We start from the raw sequence: 18,748 nt of genomic DNA on the forward strand, positions 1-18,748 counted from the left end.
GTAATAAATAAATCTTATTTCTGCTTTTCATTGTTTCTGGGACAGCCCCGAGGATGGCCAGTAGAGGGACCCTTGGTAGGTGGAGGTTAAATATTCCGTCAAGAGGATCAAAAATCTGTCTCCAAAAGTTTTCTAGCAGAGGACAGTACCAAAATATATGTGCAAAGTTAGCAGATTCTTCTCCACAATTCCTCCAACATAAACTTGATTGACTGGAGTCTATTTTTGAAAGGATGTAGGGTGTTCTGAAAAATCTGTTCACTATTTTCCACTGGAATTCTCTCCATATGTTTGCATTAGTGACTTCATGAATTTCTGAGGAAATTTTCACCCATGCCTCTTCACTAATTTCCAATTTCAACTCCACCTCCCATTTATTTATTTTTTTACGTGAAAGTTGTTTTCCATACCTGATAATGCTTTATATAGCCGGGAAACAGGTCTCTTTAGGTGTTTTGTTTCTTGAATTTTGATCAGGTATTGTTCAATTAGGGAGCCACCTTTCTGCAGGTTGGTCCAGTTAGCGCGTGTAAGCAGAAAACTTCTTATCTGTAGATATCTGAAGAAGTCCAATCTTGGTAGGTTAAAATCATTACATAACTTTTGAAATGTTTTGACTTCTGGGCCTCCCATAATCTGATGAACAAAGCAGAGGTTGAGGTTCCTCCATGTTTTATATCCAACATCCAGTTCAACATCCAACAACATTTTTTAGATAACCAATACTTGATAATGTTGATACCTCCCTAGGAAGACTGAAAGTTTGTTGGACCTCCCTCAACGCAAAAAGAGTTGTTTTTGACCATCTACCCAGAAATTCTTCCATCGTTTTACTTTCAGAGAATGGAATGTTTGCCAATGGTATTCTCAATATTAAGCCACCTTGTATCCACACTGTCTGAAATCCAGACGGTCAGAGCTCTTAATTGGCAGGCCAACCAATAGTGCCTGAGCTGAGGAGGTTCCCGCCCTCCTTGTTGTTTGGACAGCTGTAAAACTTTATATCTGACTCGTGGGCGCCTTCCCTGCCAAACAAACCTTGAAATAAGGCGATCTACAATTGTAAACATATTTTTTGGTGGTATAAGAGGCAGGCTTGAAAATAGAAATAACATCTGAGGTAAAACATTCATCTTAATAGTCTCTATTCTACCTGAGAGAGTAAGGGGAAGCACCATACATCTTTTAAGGTCTGCTTAAATTTTTTCAATTATTTTTTTTATAATTAAAAAATCATATAGTTTATCTAAATTCTGTGATATAGTGGTGCCTAGATATTTTAAACCTTCAGCCATGCTGTCTTAATACATGCATTATGTTGTTTGGCATTGTCTCGATGAAGTATGCAAGGCCTTCCCTGAGGAAGATGTTGTCCACTTGGCAGCATATTTTGTGCCAAAACCTTTGTATATCATCCAGCATTAATCTATCAAGGATAGCTGGCTTTTGAACGATGCACTGATAACAAGCTGTTTGGTCCCTCATCTCTTTAGAGAACAGAATGTCCATGGTTTCCAAACACAATGTTAAATTTTGACTCCTCAGATCAAAGGACTGTTTTACACTTTGCCTCAGTCCATTTAAAAATATATATTCATTTGGGGGCTTTTTATGCCTTTATTGTAGAGATAGGACAGTGGGAAGAGTTGGAAATCAGGGACAGAGAGAGTGGGGAATAACATGCGGGGAAAAGAGCCACAGTCAAATTTGAACCTGGACCGCCTGTTGTGAGGACTACAACTTCTGTATATGAGGCGCACGCCCTAATCACTCGCCCACTGGTGCCCCAGCTTCAGTCCAACACTGACCCAGAGAACGCGGCAGCATTTCTTGATCTGACTTTCATTCAGCTAGCATTTGCTAATTCAGAGATGAACTGTGTTAAAAGACAAGAGATTTTAAGGGTGTTCTTGAGTCCATTGCACACTACAGAATTGCATGTTTTTAACACAGCGCCCTCTGGAGGCCTGAAGATCACAGCCATCCAATATTGATTTTCTGCCTTGTACCTTGCTGAAAGAGATTTTCCTGGGATGCTATTCATCAGTCATGTTACTAAACTGTTGAAATCGAGCTTATTGTAATATAAGATGTCCCACCAGATCTTTTCTTATAGCATTTCACAACTTTCCCTGTCTTTTGTTAACACTTTCCCAACTTTTTTGGAAATGTGATTGTATAATATTTAGCCACATCAGCTGTCTAAAAATATTCAGGTTTCACAGTAATGCTGTTGGTTGTGTATTGATGTGAGGCCAATCTTTTTCTATCCTAACACACAATGATTGTTTGAAATGGAAGGAAGGGTTATTACTGACGAGCTGCTTTAACATCCAGCTGACTGATTTGTACACACTTATTCAAAATTAGTAGCTAAAATTTGTTAATGGACTTTGTTTGGAAATATGTCAAGATATAGTAGATGAATAATTAAGGAGATGTCTCGTGTCCCATTTAAATGTTTAAAGGCCAACAAGGCAACCAGCCATGCATGCTATGAGGTCAAAATGACAACTTTTGAGGTTAAGACAAATTTAGAGTTCAATGTTCAAACAGTGAATATTGTGCAAAGCGCCTCATTTTCATTTGTACGAGGAAAGAAACATGAAAAAAGAGTGTAGAGATAGAACTCATGATAGATACCTCTATGGTTTTGTGGCGAACGTAATGATGGAAAGTGTTGCAGTTAGGTTGTGCGTGGAAGATTTTTTTCCTGCTTGGGGAAAAAGCAAATGTAACAACGGTTTTAGTTAGAGGAGGTTTAAGCTCTTCAAAAAATTATGTCAAGCTCTAGTTTTTCCACTCAGATCTGGGAAGTTCCAGAGAAATGTTATGCTTAGCATGAACTTGAAATCATAATGTAAGAGAGAGGAAGAGAGAGGGAAACATTTTTGTTGTGTTCTTTTTTTTAATCAAAAATATAATAATGTCTGTACAGTTGATATATGTTGTATACAGAAGTCTTAGGAACACGTACTGTCTGAACTGCTGAGGCTGGCTGAGGGAATGAGTTGTTCTGAGAGGCTCTGAGTGGAGGTCAGATTCAGGTAGCCCATCTCCGACGATCGAGACAGGGGTCCAGAGAGGACACATCGAGGGGAGGAAGTTCTGTCTGGCTGCTTACTCTGAGTATTTTCAAACAAGCCCTGAACTTCAGATGGCTCAGGGGTTATCACACTAGGGATGAAATCAAAAGGGAGTTTTATTGTGATTCAATAAGCAGGTAAAAACATTAAGAGAGTGCTTAATTGTTGTCAGACCTACCGTGATGTTTCCAAATGGAGAGATTTTATAACGTGCATACTGTTACGTCTTTTCTTCAGCTCCTAATTGGACAAAACAGGATGTTGTGTTTGATTATTTTTGTCATCCTCTTTTAGACTGTGTGTCTGTGCAGGAACACTCTCACTACAAAGATCAATATACAATCCTATGAAACAAAAGCTAAGAGCAAACCTGAGCTGTGCCCACTTTTAACGACTTTTGTACTCTTGATTATCAAGATGTTTTTTGTATTGGTGATTGTAGTCAAGAACACACTAACCGAGACCAAGACATGCACAAGACCAGATAGCTCTGAGACCAAGACGAGACCAAGACATTTAGGGGTCGAGACAGAGACAAGACCATGAATATCAATGAAAAATCATCATCTAGTGTGCAGCATGCATGTCACTCACTTAGACTGTCACACTGGAAAGGTTGTGGCAATAATTTGGGGGGTAAACTACAAATCAATTTAAGTTATTTTGTTCTTTAACGGCGGGGCATTTTCCCTCTAATCACAGTAATGACTTGGAAAAATAGCCTTTCAGTGGTGGTCTTGATTTAGAATATAGAGTCTGCCCAGTCTGAGACAGAGACAAGGCCGAGTTAAAGCGCTTTCATATTTCGAGACGAGACCAAGACCTTCAAAAAGTGGTCTCGAGATCAAGGGTGATTTCCAGTACCCCAACACTAATTGGTGAATACAGGAATTTGTATTTACATATCTATAGCGTATTTTAGTTTTGTTTGTTTTTACTGAATTAACTCAAAGTTGGATATTTGGAAAAAACAAACAAACAAAAAAAAACACTACATGTAAAGTCCAACTAGTGACAAGAGGTCAAATGCAGCAGTAGCTCCCAGCTCCTGGACCAAAACATCAGGTTGATGTTCAGTGTTTGAATGTTAGTTTGCATTGTATTTATCAAACTAAATGAACATTCAAGTTCATACACAAGGTTGTTGGCACAGAATTTGAGTTGTGTACCTACAGTAGCTAGAAAAAACATTTGATCCTAACCCAAACCCAGTACCTCCGTTAGGTGAGGAGACTTCAGGATTTGCAGGCTGCGTTCCAGGGCGATGAGCTGATTGGACATTTGGAGTATTTTGTTTCCAAGTTTCTTGTTTTCCATCTCTAGAAAATCAACCCTGAGATAAAAACAGACATCACATGAGTTCATTTTGGGCAGTTATTTAGTGAATACATATACTTCCGTTCTATCCTTTGAGCTAAATGTTCATGCACTACACAAGTTCAGTACCTGCATTTGGACAGAGACGCTTTTAAGTGACAGTCTTTCTTGTTGTGTTCCTCCTCATTCAGTTGTTGTAGTAGTCTTCTCCTCTCAACAAGCAGTTTGTCATTTTCCACAGTTATATTTATGATGAGCTCTTTTTCCTGGTAAAGATTAATGACACGACTAGTAAAAATCTATTTGAGTTTATGTCGTCATAATTTTCTTTGTTTGTCATCTAATTTCTTTAACAACATTTGTAGAGCAAGACCTGTGTCAATACAGATATTACTCATAATAACTTAAAGATGCCAATGTCATAGTCTAAGTTTTTCCATGTTATTCTGCTACATTCTGTTTAAAATGTATTCAAATATACAACAGTGAAAACATCCTGTGTTGTTGTTTCAAGTGGTATGAAGCTGTTCACCTTAGCCAATGAATGGGAACACAAAGAAAGCTCGCACCCTAGACTACTGATTCTTTCATCACGCCATGCGGTTTCTTCATCTAGTTTCCGTTTAGCTCGAAGCAGCTTCATCTTTTGTTTCTCCTTCATCTCGTGGTATTTACTGTAAGAAGAATGACAGAAATAACACAAGGGTTTAACAGGATGATTTACGTGTGGCACCAAACTTTTTTTTTCAGATTTTACAATAAATACGTTATAACTATGAAGTGACATGGTTATATGTTGTTCTACCCTACGTTTTCAAAGTCCTCTGTGAATTGTTTTAAAGTTATTTGAAAATGATTCATGCATAATTCCAAAATAAAAAATTCTAAAATAAGTTTAATGTAAAAAGAGGAAATATAAGTTCTGTCAAGAATGTTCAATATTCAAGAAGCAATATGTAGGATATCTACTGATTGAAATCATAAAATGACCTTACTATATCATGTGACATTAAGGAAACATGCTATGTTGAAGTGCTGGTTTCTCTGTCAGCAATGCAGCAGCCAGTACCTTCTCCTTCTTAGTTTAGAATCAGGTCCAGAATGGTCTGTGTTTGCTTTGAACCAGAGAAAGGAGGCACCCTTCACTGCTATTTTCTCTCAGGTTGCCAGATATGAGACCAGTTAACACGGCAAACAAACAGGTGTTACAGCCAAGGAAGAAGGCCAGCAAACTGGTTCCAATATAATAATAATAACATTATGTATTTATATATATTGCAGAGCTGGTTAAACACTGAAGCTTCTGTGTCCTTGGCATGGCAACCAGCATGTGCATCGACTCTAGGGAGGAGGGGCGGGGGGAGAGAGCTCTCTTGTGTTTTCAATTTGGACTGTTCAAATTTATTTTTGGGGGCTTTTTATGCCTTTATTGAGAAATAGGACAGTAGATAGAGTCGGAAAATCAGGGAAAGAGAGAGAAAGTAGGGAATGACAGCAAAGGCTGCTTTGAGGACTGTAGTGTCTGTACATGGGGCGCAGCGTGCAAACTAACAACTAGCCCACCGGTGCCCACCAAATTGGCTTTTTTACTTGCATTAAGTTTCCATCAAATATAAACTGAGAAGAGTTTTTCAGCTGCCAGTAACATCATAGGACTTCTTACCTCCGCTCTTTGTCAAGGCATTTAAGGGTTTCACAGATTTCCTTTCTGAGCCTCTCACACTCATCTTGAGTGGCAACCAGAGTCTTCACTGCCTCCTGAAATCCGGGCAAGTCCTGCGGGCATAAGTACAAACAATCAGCAGTCTTACAAGGAACTTCTTCTTGTTATTCAATACATACTCAAACAAACATCACAGTTAACCTTGTGTTTTGTGTTCTCCTTGTTTTGCAGCAGCAGTATTAGTCTCTGTCGCCCTTTATCCTTTGCTGAAAAGGAGTCTTCCAGTCTCCTGTGAGGGTTTTCATCATGATGTATATTAGCCTCTTCCTGCTTCATGAGCCTTGAACACGCACATAGACATACAATGAAACTATTACTTGACTATGTAATACTGCCAACATCAAGAGTTTGCACAAGTTACTGGATGTTGTCAGGGGATATAATATCCTACCTGTTATCCTGAAGATGTTTTTCTTCTGTGGAAATGGCAGCTATAATGTTATCCATTTCTTTGTGTGAATCATCCAGCTGCTGCTTAAGGCTTTGTATCTAAAAGTGGTAAGAAAAACATTTAATGAAAAAGATGCAGCGGTCACGGATAGCAGAGAGTATCTACCGATGAATTTGTCTCTGAATAATCTTTAAACATGTAAAATCACTCACTTCTGACTCCTTTTCCAAAAGCCATCTGGACTGAGCGCTTAGCTTGTTTTGTAAATCTTTGCATATCTCATTGCTCTGAATCAAATCAGTTGCCTGTGACTGAAAAAAACTGCATCATCAATGTTCAGACATGTTAGTCTCACAACATCACTGGATCATTCAAGTTTGCTGAAACAGATGAGTGTGACACTGTGTTTAATACCAATTAGATTCCCTTAAAATATGTCGTAAGTAAAACGTAATTTACTTTACAGAGTGATTAATGCAGATACAAATTTACCCACTGTGTTGAACTTCAATTTTTGGGTAAGCAGATGTTGTCTTCTCATGTAATGTCAGAATATTTGTTCTGTAAGACTTACTTGAGCTAACTTGTTAGCTTGGATGGCCTGAGCCTGCACAGTGAGGAGTTTCTGCTCAGCCTGCTGCTGATGCTCCTGCAGGGCTGACTCAAGCTGCTCCACACCCCTCTGCAGAGAAATAATCAGTGAAACATGAAACGCACACAGATCACATTAGTTCAGCACAGGATCCACATTAATAATGCACTTCTGACATTTGACTGATAGAAATGTTTAAAGACAGGGTTGGTAATTTTCGAAAAACTAGCATGATTTTGAAAGTAGCATTCCCTCAGTCTGCCTTTAAATTTAATAACAATAAAGGCACCACTGCTTCTGAAATGTGAAATATTCAACTCAGACAACAAACATACAGGCATCATTAAGAGTTAATGAAACACTACATTTAAAAAAAAGCTGTAATCATGTGGTACTAAATGCAGTGATTCAGCCTGTACATCAAACATTTCAGTCCTACTGTAAGGGTCTTGTCTCTAGCTGTAAACCTTAAAAACCTTCACCAAGGTTTTTTTTTTCCACTGGCATGGCTTAAGCAGACAAACAGCATGCTCCAAAGACATGTAGGTGACACATCACGAAAACAAGACACTATAAGAAAAAAAAGTTTCTTACAGGATGAGACTAGATTCCCAACAATTGGAGGATACTTCTTAATAAGTGAAGCAACATTAACTATAGTTAAGCAGTTCATTTGATGGTGAAAGAACGGAAATCAAGCTGGTAGTAGTTTCTGCAATTTTGAGGCCCTGACTTGCACTGTAAATCTTTGCATCACACTCTTTTATATAATACAAAGAGAAGGAAGTGGTTTTTGCGTGTGGTTATACAGTAAATGAAGGGTGACGAAAAGAGCAACAACCATATAGTGCAATGTTTTTAAAAGTAACCCTCCTTTACAAATAATGATGGTTTGCAACATTTCTGTATCATATCTTTTCAGTCTGAACAACTTCTTCTGTCAAACTGAGGAGAGAACAGAACACACAGTAGCTCTTGAACATACACGTTTGAGTAAAGGAGTTTAAAGAACAGTGCTAACTTCAGCCTGCTCGTGGTCCTGGCTGCCCTGAACCTGAAGAGTGAGAAGCTGCTGCTCAGCCTGCTGCTGCTCCTCCACGTCAGATTTCAGCCCCTCCACCTCCCTCTGAAGAGACACCACCTACAACAAACACAAATGACATATCAAATCATCAGTCTAAAACCTGATGATCAACGATTGAACTATACAAACAACATCTATTAATGCACTTCCATTAGTTTTTACATTACGCTCTCTCAAAGCATTTGCAATGTTCTCTGCCACACTATATTTGCAGGACAAAGAGGTTTTTCTTTCATGCTGCGTCTCAACTTTTAGATTAGTAAACAGGAAATCTATGTGGTCAACGGTAGTTTACCCACAGTCATATATCGTATCTAAAATGTACACAGCAAAAACTGCAGATGCTGTGAAAGACACAAAGGACTCACACCTAACAAAGACCTGGGTGCGTGTGTGTGTGTGTGTGTGTGTGTGTGTGTGTGTGTGTCTTCCCCCCCTTCTCTCTCTCACACAGACACACACTCACACACACACACACACACACACACACACACATACACACACACACACACACACACACACACACACACACACACACACACACACACACATACACACACACACACACACACCTCTTCCACAAGCCTTGCTTGATAATGTTTGTTGCTTAGATTAGTTTATAATAGTTATTTGTTTAATTAAGTTCATTGATTTTGGATTTATGTTGCTTGGTTTAAATAAATTCTGTTATAATTTAAGAGAGCAGTTGTTTGTGATTACTGGTTGCATTTGCATTGTGATATAAGCTGGGTGCGAAGGCTTTGTGTACGGATTTCACGCCTTCAATTTATTAAATATAGTTATTCATTATTAATAATATTAGTAATTAAATAACTAATTTGAGACTGATTTGAGTGATATTTTGGTTATATTTACCTGATTACAGGTTGGTGCCCCAAAACGAGATTAAACATAGTCTAATGATATTTTATTTTATATTATTAATAATTAAGTATAATTATTAAAGAATATAACCAAAGTTGACTTGATACAACCCCAACACCATATTACAGAAAATGGAATAGCAATAAAAAAGAGTATGCAGATTATTAAGCTATATGGAAAAAACTTCTCCCCCCCCCCCGCAATTCTGATTCTAGTGTTTACTGATTTTAAAAACGTATTCCAGCCGGTATCTTACCTTCTGCTGCAGAGTGTTTTTCTCAGCATCCAGGGTTCGTACTCTACCCCTCAAGGCTCTGATTTCAAGGTCCAAACGATCGTTCAGCTCTTTTGTCTTTCGCAGTTCCACCATTTCTTTTAATATACAGTCAGATGATTCACTTTTACTGTTATAAATGATACATGTTCATTTTTGTTGCCACACATTTATCTTTGACATTTTGCTTGATTTGAAGTCTTCTGACATGATGCACAGTGAAAATAAAACACTGAGAATCAAAATGTAATTCTAGGTACATTTCAGGGTGCTTTTAAAATGGGTTAAAGAGAAATGTAAGTACTCTGGTGAAGAATTATAATACAGTTTTTTACCTCTGTTTGTGAAACAACAACTCAAAATCATATCCAAAAATTTGGGAAGTGATCACAAGAATAAATCATTCTTACCATATTTTTTGAGTTTTTCTACTTCCTGTCTGAGTTGCTCTACCTCCTGCTGTGCAGCCTGCAGCTCTGGCTCTAGAGAAGGACAAGAACACTTGTTTCTCCACAATGTTACAAGGTGACTAGACAAGTTTTCACTTCAATTTGAAAACATGGAAGGAGGTTGAAACATCAGTTTAGTTTACATTTGTTTTGGATATTATAAAATGGTAAAAAAAAAATAAAAAAAACGCTACATAAATATGGCATTCATTAAAGAATCTTTAAAAGGTTTATGATGTTTAATTTTCTAGTCTTTTGTTAGGAAGCTAATTTCTACCTCTCACCATAAGCTCTTAGGGTCAAATGAGCAGACTCCAGCTCATCTGTCAAACGCCTGATCTCATTATGGGCCATAGCCAACCGGCGGGAGCCCTCCTCCAGGTCGCGCTCCAGACGGGAACATTCCCTCTGCACACTGTTTGTCTGGCTAGCCAAACACCTGGCTTCAGCCTGCAGAGAGGAAAGGGGGGAACTAACTCAACAACAAAGATTAAAGTGATTGCTGCACTCTGATAATAAATACTGACAATTAAACTCACAAGAATAGAAAAGCGACCTTGAGAAGTTCACTGGATGCATTACTCATGTAGTATCTTGAATTTCTTCCGCCATGCAAAGTGTCCTATAGCTCGTGCAGGTAAAAAGAGCTTTAAAACACTGGAGCAGAAAAAGAGGTTGCAGCTTATGTGGGTGATGCCCAACCAGAACATGCCCAAACAGAAAACAAGCAAAAAAGATCTTTACATTCAAACATGCAGCATAACTGACCTCAGTGCAGCTTTTAGTGTTGTTAATATGGATGCAGAGATGTTACTGAACATTAAAGGACGTACTGGAATAAAAGTATGTTTGCTCTGGGATGCTTTGTGTAGTCCAAAGAGTCTCTTCCATGGGTTCTGGTGATAATGTGGTGCCCCCTTGTGGGAAGACTGTGGAATAACGTTAAATCACAGAATCATAGTAGAGAGTCATTGGGCAATATGAATCTGACTTACTTATGATAAAATTAGAGAAGGTATTTAACAAACAAGGGATCAAGATCCTTTAAAAAAAAAAAAAGAAAAGTAAAATAGTTGCAAGAATGCATTTTGTTTTTTACAAACTTCTCTTTGGTGTTTATGACTGGCTATATAGATGTTATTGTGTGTTTATGTTGTTAAAAGCCCTCCCTCTAACCTGGTGTGTATTTGTGCTCTGCTGCTCAGCTTGGTCTTTGGTCTCCTCTGTGCCTCTGTGACCCTTCAGGTGGTCTGGGACCTCGCTGGTCTCGAGTAAAGAGGCTCTCTCCACCAGGAGGTAGGCCACCTGCTCACTGGGGCTGCTGTGAATCAACTCTGTGAGACCCTGCTGGTAGAGCATTTTAGCCACCTCGCTTATCTGGGCATCTATGACGACAGAGAAGAGAATTAATAATGTTGCCATAAGAAGTACAAGCACCTGCTTGACACAGTCATTGGTAGTTACAGATGTGTGTTGCCCCTTAAGGGAGGCTGTAGGAAGTTGATATGATGAACTGTTTGATGTTACTGATTACTACTGTAATTTTAGTTGTTCCAGGTAAACATCGACAACCTTGAAGGGATATTAGACGCCGGAGCTGGTCCTTGAGCTGATCATTTTCATCTTGTATCTCCTGAGCCAGAACATCTTTGTGCTCTGTAAAGATTCGAATCTGCTCCAAGGACTTGCGTACCTTACAAGCAGAAAGACAGAGAGACAACATCTCAGCCGCAGACCTTCATTTACTGTTGCTCCTTTTTGAATACTCCTGATACTACAAGTCATTTGAAACCAAAATAACGTACCTCTGTCAACTCTGCTGAGTGCTGTGAGCGCTGCTTGTCCAGATCCCATGTCACACTGCTCAGATGGCATTTTGTGTGCTGGAGGGCACGCCATAGCACACACAGCTGAACCTCCTTAGGGGAGTCAGGAGTGATTCCCTCCTCAGTAAGCCATATAGAGATCTGTTGTAGCTCCTCCTTGTGAAGATGATAAGTGGACATTTGTCACTGACAAACTATTCCCATCGAAGAAAGGTCTCGATACTTGCGTTGTCAGGTGAAATATTGTATGCAACATTGCCTTCAGTGTTTTATGAAAACATTGTGTAACTTTACTTTGTTATCATTTAGCCTACTGCAAGAGAAACATGTAGTACAAAATAGGCTGAGATAAAGTAAAAAAAAAAAAATCTGAATCACTGTAAACAGTTCCAGTCCCCACTCTGAACTAGCCTGGAATAATACACATTTGGTTGTGATCCAAAGTGTTTGCGGAACCAAAGTTTGAGGAACAGCTGTTTCCTTACAGAGACAGCTGGCCTTGCCAACGTGTTTCTGATGAGCTGCTTCTTACTTTTTTAACAGTGGTGTTCGAGTATCTGAATAACAAAACAAAATAGAGAACACTCTTTACTGTGCTTTAAAGCTCCATTATCTTAGTCAGTTAAGTTAATTTAGCCTATAGTTGCAGGCTCTGCTCCGACACTCAGAGAAACCCTCATACTGGTGACTTTATTTTAGATTCTAGTGAAGTTTCTCGACATGCAAACTCAACTTACAGAATAAAGCTACTAGAAAAATATGATTTAAAGGATGCATATGAAGTTTGACATAGGCTATGCATACTTGTGCAACAATAGAGAAAAGAAGAATAGGCTACACATTTGGTTACTCGTTCCGCAAATCATTCGTGGAATCAGAGCAATGATGTTGGGTGATAAAGCCAGAACTGAGATCATATTTTCTACAAAAAGGGGGCAAATATGTGAAGGAATTGAAGTCATAGCGGGCACGATTTGAAATGTGTCAGGGTTTGGATCAAGTTGAGGGATACAGCTAGTTTGAAAACAGATTAAACGAAACAAAAAGCAATGTAGTACCTCTGGTTGATCCATTTGTCCTCCCCTCCGGTGAGAAACTTTCTCCCGTGTTTTATTCTCGGAACACTACTTGGCACGGCACGGACGCAAAGACGTCCTCTCACGTTCCTGAACGCGTTGTTTAACGGTTAAACTGCAGCCTACGTAACAACCAGGGAACGCACGCACTCAACTCCCTATAAACGTCGGTATTTAATCGAAACTTTCACGCCCAAACCAACAATAGTGAGTGAAAGCATGATGTTGGCAGAGGCTGAAGGAGTGTTCACTTTAAATATTCTCTGCGGTTCCAGGAAAGTGGTGGTGAGAGTTTATTTTCTGTTGTTTTCTAGTAGCCTATAAAAAAAAAGAAAAAAAAAAAAAAAAAAAAGGCTGCTCCTGCGCACTACGAGTCTGGCTTGTACAAGTGTCCTTGAAGGAGTCTTGTAGGACCGTTCAGGGTGTGAGCACCTAAAATTCATCAGTGAACCACCATACAAATAATATTGTGTTTGTTTTAGGTTAACATGTGACCCGATAAAGACGAAAATATGTCACTAACACTGGTATATTTCAATTTGCTTTAGTCAAGCCCCACTTCTAAAATAATTGGATAGCCTATATGGACAGCAAATCTTTGGATAACCATTATCTAATATCTATGCTATTTTACAGGCATCTATTTTGTCTGCAGCTTCAAGCGTCTGTCTTACAAAGAGTGTTCTTCCTAGAAATACCACCACAAGTTGTCATGGAGTGCAAATTGCTGTGCAACCAATACAACAAACGGTATGGAAATGTACCCAGCTGGGAGATTTTAATAAGCCCTACTCAACTTTTGCTCATATGACTTCACTGATTTGTGACGTTTTCTGTATTATTATTTTTAAAAACTCATCGTATAGAATTTAATGTGTAGGCCTATACCCTATTTTCTTTTCCTTCCAGGGAGTAACACTAGACTTTGTTTTCATTGTAAACAGTGTCTTTTAATGAAACTTAATTTGTATGCCAATTGATGATCTTACTGATGTGTGTTGTATCTTGGGTGGTCTGAGATTTCCTGCACATTTACTGTGGGCAGTGTTTGGCTCTTGTTTCCTGCTGTTCAGTCGCCTAACCCTGGAAATAGTCTGGTGTCTTTTTGGGCTGCACAGTTGGATGAACAGCATGAGTACAGGGACAGAACTGGGAAATGTGGCTTTAATAATACAGCTTTTGAACATTTCTAGCCCACACATGTGTGGTACTGTTTGCTGTGAAAAATACGATTGAAATGTGTCATCTTGTTAGACCTTTAGTAGAGTTTCATGCTGGGCTTACAAATACATCACCTCTTCTTCATGTTCATGTTTTGTTGCAAATGTCATTTCAGATGGATTCACTGCAGTACAGGTTTTGGGGAAATGTGCTGTGATGATGCTTAACCGGACGAATGTTATTTTTGGTGTTGAGTTGGTCCACAGATTTGAGGGGGAGGGCAGGGAACATTTAGAGGAAATGGGTGTTGAGAACTCCACCTATCAAACTCCACATTCCTCTTCTGTGCCCTTCTGTCCAAGTTCTGGAGCTAAAACGTGAGGACAGTACGAGCACAGAGGGAGGAAAGTTACAACTAGGAGTAAATCTACAACATTAACTGGAGGGTACTGAATTTACGGCACTGAAGCTGAAGGGTAAGAAATTACTAAAAGCATCTTGAGTATTGGAGGATTGAACACAACACGCTGACATGCCTGCATGTCATTTATTTTCTGAAAGAAATATTTTGGTATGATGCAACTAATGCCTCATGAGATGTAAATAACAACCAAATGTAGCAACATGCAAACAAAAGACTCCTTCATGATATTGTTGAATGTACCTTTTTTTGTTTTCCACGTGACATGCTTGCATTTTCTGGGACTCATTTTTGCCTGAGTTCTGTCTGAGCCAGGAACCTCAAACTGTTATATAAACCAGATGTAGTAGTAGTAGTATGTAATCAAACACATGCCTCTCTGAGTTGTCCACAATCTAACAGCAACAGTGATTTCACTCTATGGGCAGAGCGGGGTGGGAAAGACAAACATGTACAAGGCGTACTAAACCCACTCCTTGAAGTCTATAGTGGACATTTGAGGTGAGGTTATTTGGGAAAACTACATGTCTGTGTCTCTCCTTCTTACCACAGGCATATGTGCACCAAAACGCAATATTTTAAAATTTTAATCATTCTAAAAAAATGCACTTGTTTTGTGCATGCACCCTTTCTAATAGGACTTGGAAAAAGAAAGCAGCCAATGCCATCTTTTTAGATAATTCTTTTCACAATGAATAGTATTCCTTGTATTATTTTTTAAATCTAATTTTTCCTTTGTCAGAGATCTGTCTCTTATTTACTTTATTAAACACTGTATCTTGGGGAACCGAAACCCAAAAATGAACAAATCTAATAAAGTGACTTCCCCTTGTGTAATAACTGATGAAAGATTGGAATTGGAAAAAATCATGAGTCAATGTCATTCAATAATCTTCTGGTTATTTGCCTTTATCTTATTTAGCCTTGTATTTGTTTTTTTGCTCAGATTATGTTATATTTAATGTTATACTGTTTGTACTTTGAGAGCTCAGTTACTGAAATTCTTTGTGTGTGTGTAAGCATACATAGCCAATAAAGCTGATTCTGATTCTGATTCTAACGCACACAGGTCTACCATGTTGTGGATCAGTGAGGAAAGTGTTTGAATATTTTTATTTTTTATTTTTTATTTTTTACTGACCTTCACTTTGTCATCCATTGTGCTGTCGGTAAAAGTGTGCGCCCTGGTTCAAAAAATGTGCACAATGTGTGTTAGACTGTTGGTACATAGTGTTTCCTACTACAAGTTTGTTAACAACTCTTAAGATTACAGGGAGCTGCTGTTCTGATGTAATCCACGGAGACTAGACAGTAGTCCCCCTTGTATTGCATGCTTTAATGGGCAGAGATTGTCAGTGCAGATGTTGAGATGCATGATGGAAGTGCTCAGAGGAAGACAGAGAGTCCCCTGTTTCAGGCCAATTGTCTCTTTTAAATGAAAAGGATAAATGAATTCTTGCTCTGACTATTCTTCTATGTGGAACCGTCTTGACACATGAATTTCCCAGGCTTACTGTTTTATATAATCATCCTATCATCTTAATCAATAACAGGGCTGTTTGTACACAGGATACCAGACTCTTACCTCATCTCACAGCAGCCATGGTGTGTCTACTCATATCCATAACTGTACTGCATTTGGTCACTCTGGCCATGCTCCTCACTGCCACCCTGGAAAAGGTGAGGCACATTAGCTAAAATGTCACAGCCTATGTCGACTCTTTTGCTTCAGTAGATGTCCATATCAATTCTTGTCGCCAAACAATTAAATAAGTGAATAAAATCCTACTTTCTTTCACTTTACAGTGGTGGGTATGGGAAGATTCTAAAATCTCAGACCTCTGGTTTAACTGCTTCCATGACAACGCCACAGACACCTGGTTGTGTGCTACTACAGATGACAGCGGTACATTTTCATAGTATTTTTCTACATGCTTGCCTGCCTACACGTGCATGCCAGTTTTTGTTTATTTACTGGTCATATTTTGCATAGTTAAATGATTGGATATTTCACATTAGTTATAAAGCTTTTGTTTTTCTTTCTATCTGGTTTACTTCTACTCTGACCTGCTCTCCCAGAATGGCTGCAATCTGTCCAGGCCCTGATGATCCTCTCTGTTGTCTTCTCCTCAATCTCCTTCCTGGTTTTTGTTGGTCAGCTGATCACCATCTCCAAAGGAGGACTCTTCTACTTCACAGGCCTCTGTCAGGCCTTTGCAGGTGTTAAGACAACTTATTCTCTCAAATCTTAACAAAAGATCAAAACCAACAGTTAACATTTGGCACACACATAGCCTAAGTCTGATCTAATGTATATCTTCATACACTTGCCATTTCCATGTTATCCTGTTCAGGATGTGCAGCTAAAATACTGTTTTGATGTCTGTGTTGTGTCTTAAAAATCTTGGCTTCCTGACATATCAATTTCACTGCTTCTCTATTTAAAAGTATGTATATTATAATCTCCAGAGAAATCTAGCCATAATTCTAGTTACATCATCAAACTTGATTATTCATAGTTAACATATAACATTAGCACTCAGCCACCAACTAGATAATACTATCGGAAGCAAGGAAGTATCTAAAAGTTATTTCATACCATTTAGTAGTGGCACTCAATACAACTAGAACGGTCCATATTTTCAGCCGATGTAAGATCAGCCAAGGTTAGTGTAATAGTAGCGTTGGCTCTTTTCAAATGGAAGCAAACTTTTTTTTGTTTTACATTGAAATATGGCCAAATGACAGCCTGGACTGTAAATATCAGTTGTCTTTTCAGCTGCTCATATATCAGGGAAATATAAACCTTTCATGATGATGTATGGGAAAGATAATACATTTATACTTAAAATGCTTTAACCTTTCTTATTCTTATATTATATTATTTTTCTTTTGTTCTTAAAATGTTCTCCAATCTTACAGGTCTCACAGTCTTTGCTGCCTGCCTCATCTTCACCTTCCACAGGAAGGAAATCTTAGGTGACACTAGAGACCTGAGCAAAGGACACTTTGGCTACTGCTTCATCCTGGCATGGCTGTGTGTCCCAATCCTCTTTGTCAGTGCAATCCTGTACGCCCACCTGCGCAAGAGGCAATGAGAAAAGAAACAGAGAGGAGGGGAACGCTTCCATATTAACCATATTCAGGGTGCCCTGACATCAAGCTTTGGGTGGGAAGCTTAAGAGCTGTTAAAATAAAATTGTGTGTTCCTGGTTGCAAGTTGTTAAATGTAAGGAATCTATTTAATACAGGCAACTGGTCTAGCCTCAGGACGCACCACCAACTGAGAAATGTGGGTCTCAGTTGGTGGTAAGAAATCATGACCCAAATTTCAGTTTTTTCAATTTTTCAACCAATGAGATTTATTTATCAAGTAAACCTGCATTTAGGACACAAAACATGTGACAGAACAAGGACACAGAACAAACATTTTTTTAAAGATTTCTTCATAGACTTTTGGACACTCGGCAGGCACACATTTGCGACGCATTGAAAACTGCTCTGCGACCCACTCCTCAGTCCCGACCCACCAGTTTATAACCACTGTTCTAAAAGTTATTATTTCACCACTACTTTATTGTACAGCAACCAGAAAGACAATTTAAAAAAAATAATTCAGACGGCAGATTGTATTTATTTAACGATTTTCAAATGTTTACTTAACAAGAGGAAAAGGAGGATATTTCTAGTTATCTAATAAGTGGTTCAATGCCAATGTAACAGCTTAAAAAAGGTTTACTACACAATAGAAATCAGGACATTTCTAGCTAACATAAGCTAAGAAGTGGGTACATGCTAAATATATTTTACCATATCATAGGAAGGTTTAACTTTCTCAATAACAGCCATATTAGCAAGGAAGTTGAATGCTAACATTCCCTGTGTGTAAGAAGCTAATGGGTTAATTTGTGGTTTTTAAAACTTAAAACAGCCCGATTCCCCCAAAGTTTTTTAACCTTATCTCTTCAGCTGCCTATTATTCAACAGGAATCATACTGATTAAAAGATTTCTTACGCCTAGGATTTGTATCCTAACAAAACAGTATGGTATTATTACAGCATTTTAGCTTCCCACCTGAGTGTGACGTCAAAGAAAAATGGCCTCAGTTTGAATCAAGAAAGAAAGCCAACTCGAGGACAAGTTATGACTGAGAATGAAATACTGACTAAAGTTCCACCCTACCTTGCAACACTATCTCATCTTGGTGGCATCTCTGTCTAATATGAGATGCCATCAAGATCATAACAAGATAACTAAAGGTCATTCAACTCAGACATGCTCTAAGTACATCTTCTACATGTGTGATTCTGAGATAATATTAATGTAAAGCTTGTTGTGTTTAATAGATTACTGTGGTTATGGAAGGACAACATGGCAATAGGAAGATTTTGTTATATTTGTATGCACATTTCTTTTTTATGTAATAAAAGCAATAAAGTGATTGTTGTCCCTTTTTTCTAAT

General features: G+C 38.5%; 2 protein-coding genes across 7 annotated transcripts; one reads left to right on the plus strand and one right to left on the minus strand.

Moving 5' to 3' along the window:
- Positions 1-13: 13 nt before the first annotated feature.
- Positions 14-13,011, minus strand: si:dkey-264d12.5 (coiled-coil domain-containing protein 30). 5 transcript variants are annotated; one of them, XM_065954732.1, is made up of 20 exons: positions 12,686-13,011; positions 11,607-11,783; positions 11,374-11,494; positions 10,978-11,186; positions 10,635-10,730; positions 10,358-10,423; positions 10,086-10,251; positions 9,763-9,834; positions 9,335-9,450; positions 8,131-8,250; positions 7,092-7,199; positions 6,730-6,828; positions 6,518-6,615; positions 6,268-6,355; positions 6,067-6,179; positions 4,936-5,077; positions 4,533-4,669; positions 4,302-4,419; positions 3,265-3,326; positions 14-3,177 (listed from the first exon to the last, which is right to left on the minus strand). In XM_065954732.1, exons 1-20 carry the CDS (start codon positions 12,698-12,700, stop codon positions 2,964-2,966), a joined length of 2,337 nt encoding a protein of 778 aa, XP_065810804.1. In that variant the 5' UTR covers positions 12,701-13,011; the 3' UTR covers positions 14-2,963. The 5 variants fall into 5 exon arrangements, with proteins under 5 accessions (XP_065810804.1, XP_065810801.1, XP_065810805.1 ...); XM_065954729.1 differs by having other exon boundaries at positions 6,268-6,436; XM_065954730.1 differs by having other exon boundaries at positions 18-3,177; positions 6,268-6,406.
- A 1,171-nt stretch (positions 13,012-14,182) lies between these two features.
- emp3a (epithelial membrane protein 3a (MAM blood group)) lies at positions 14,183-18,727 on the plus strand. Of its 2 annotated transcripts, none has more exons than XM_020628952.3 (5): positions 14,183-14,340; positions 15,839-15,965; positions 16,092-16,191; positions 16,365-16,505; positions 17,208-18,727. In XM_020628952.3, the coding sequence occupies exons 2-5, from the start codon at positions 15,888-15,890 to the stop codon at positions 17,381-17,383; spliced, it is 495 nt and encodes a 164-aa protein (XP_020484608.1). In that variant the 5' UTR covers positions 14,183-14,340; positions 15,839-15,887; the 3' UTR covers positions 17,384-18,727. The 2 variants fall into 2 exon arrangements, with proteins under 2 accessions (XP_020484608.1, XP_020484607.1); XM_020628951.3 differs by having other exon boundaries at positions 14,186-14,340; positions 15,855-15,965.
- Positions 18,728-18,748: the final 21 nt, after the last annotated feature.

This window comes from Labrus bergylta, chromosome 5, assembly GCF_963930695.1.
Source record: "Labrus bergylta chromosome 5, fLabBer1.1, whole genome shotgun sequence".
In the NCBI taxonomy this organism is placed as follows: domain Eukaryota; kingdom Metazoa; phylum Chordata; class Actinopteri; order Labriformes; family Labridae; genus Labrus; species Labrus bergylta.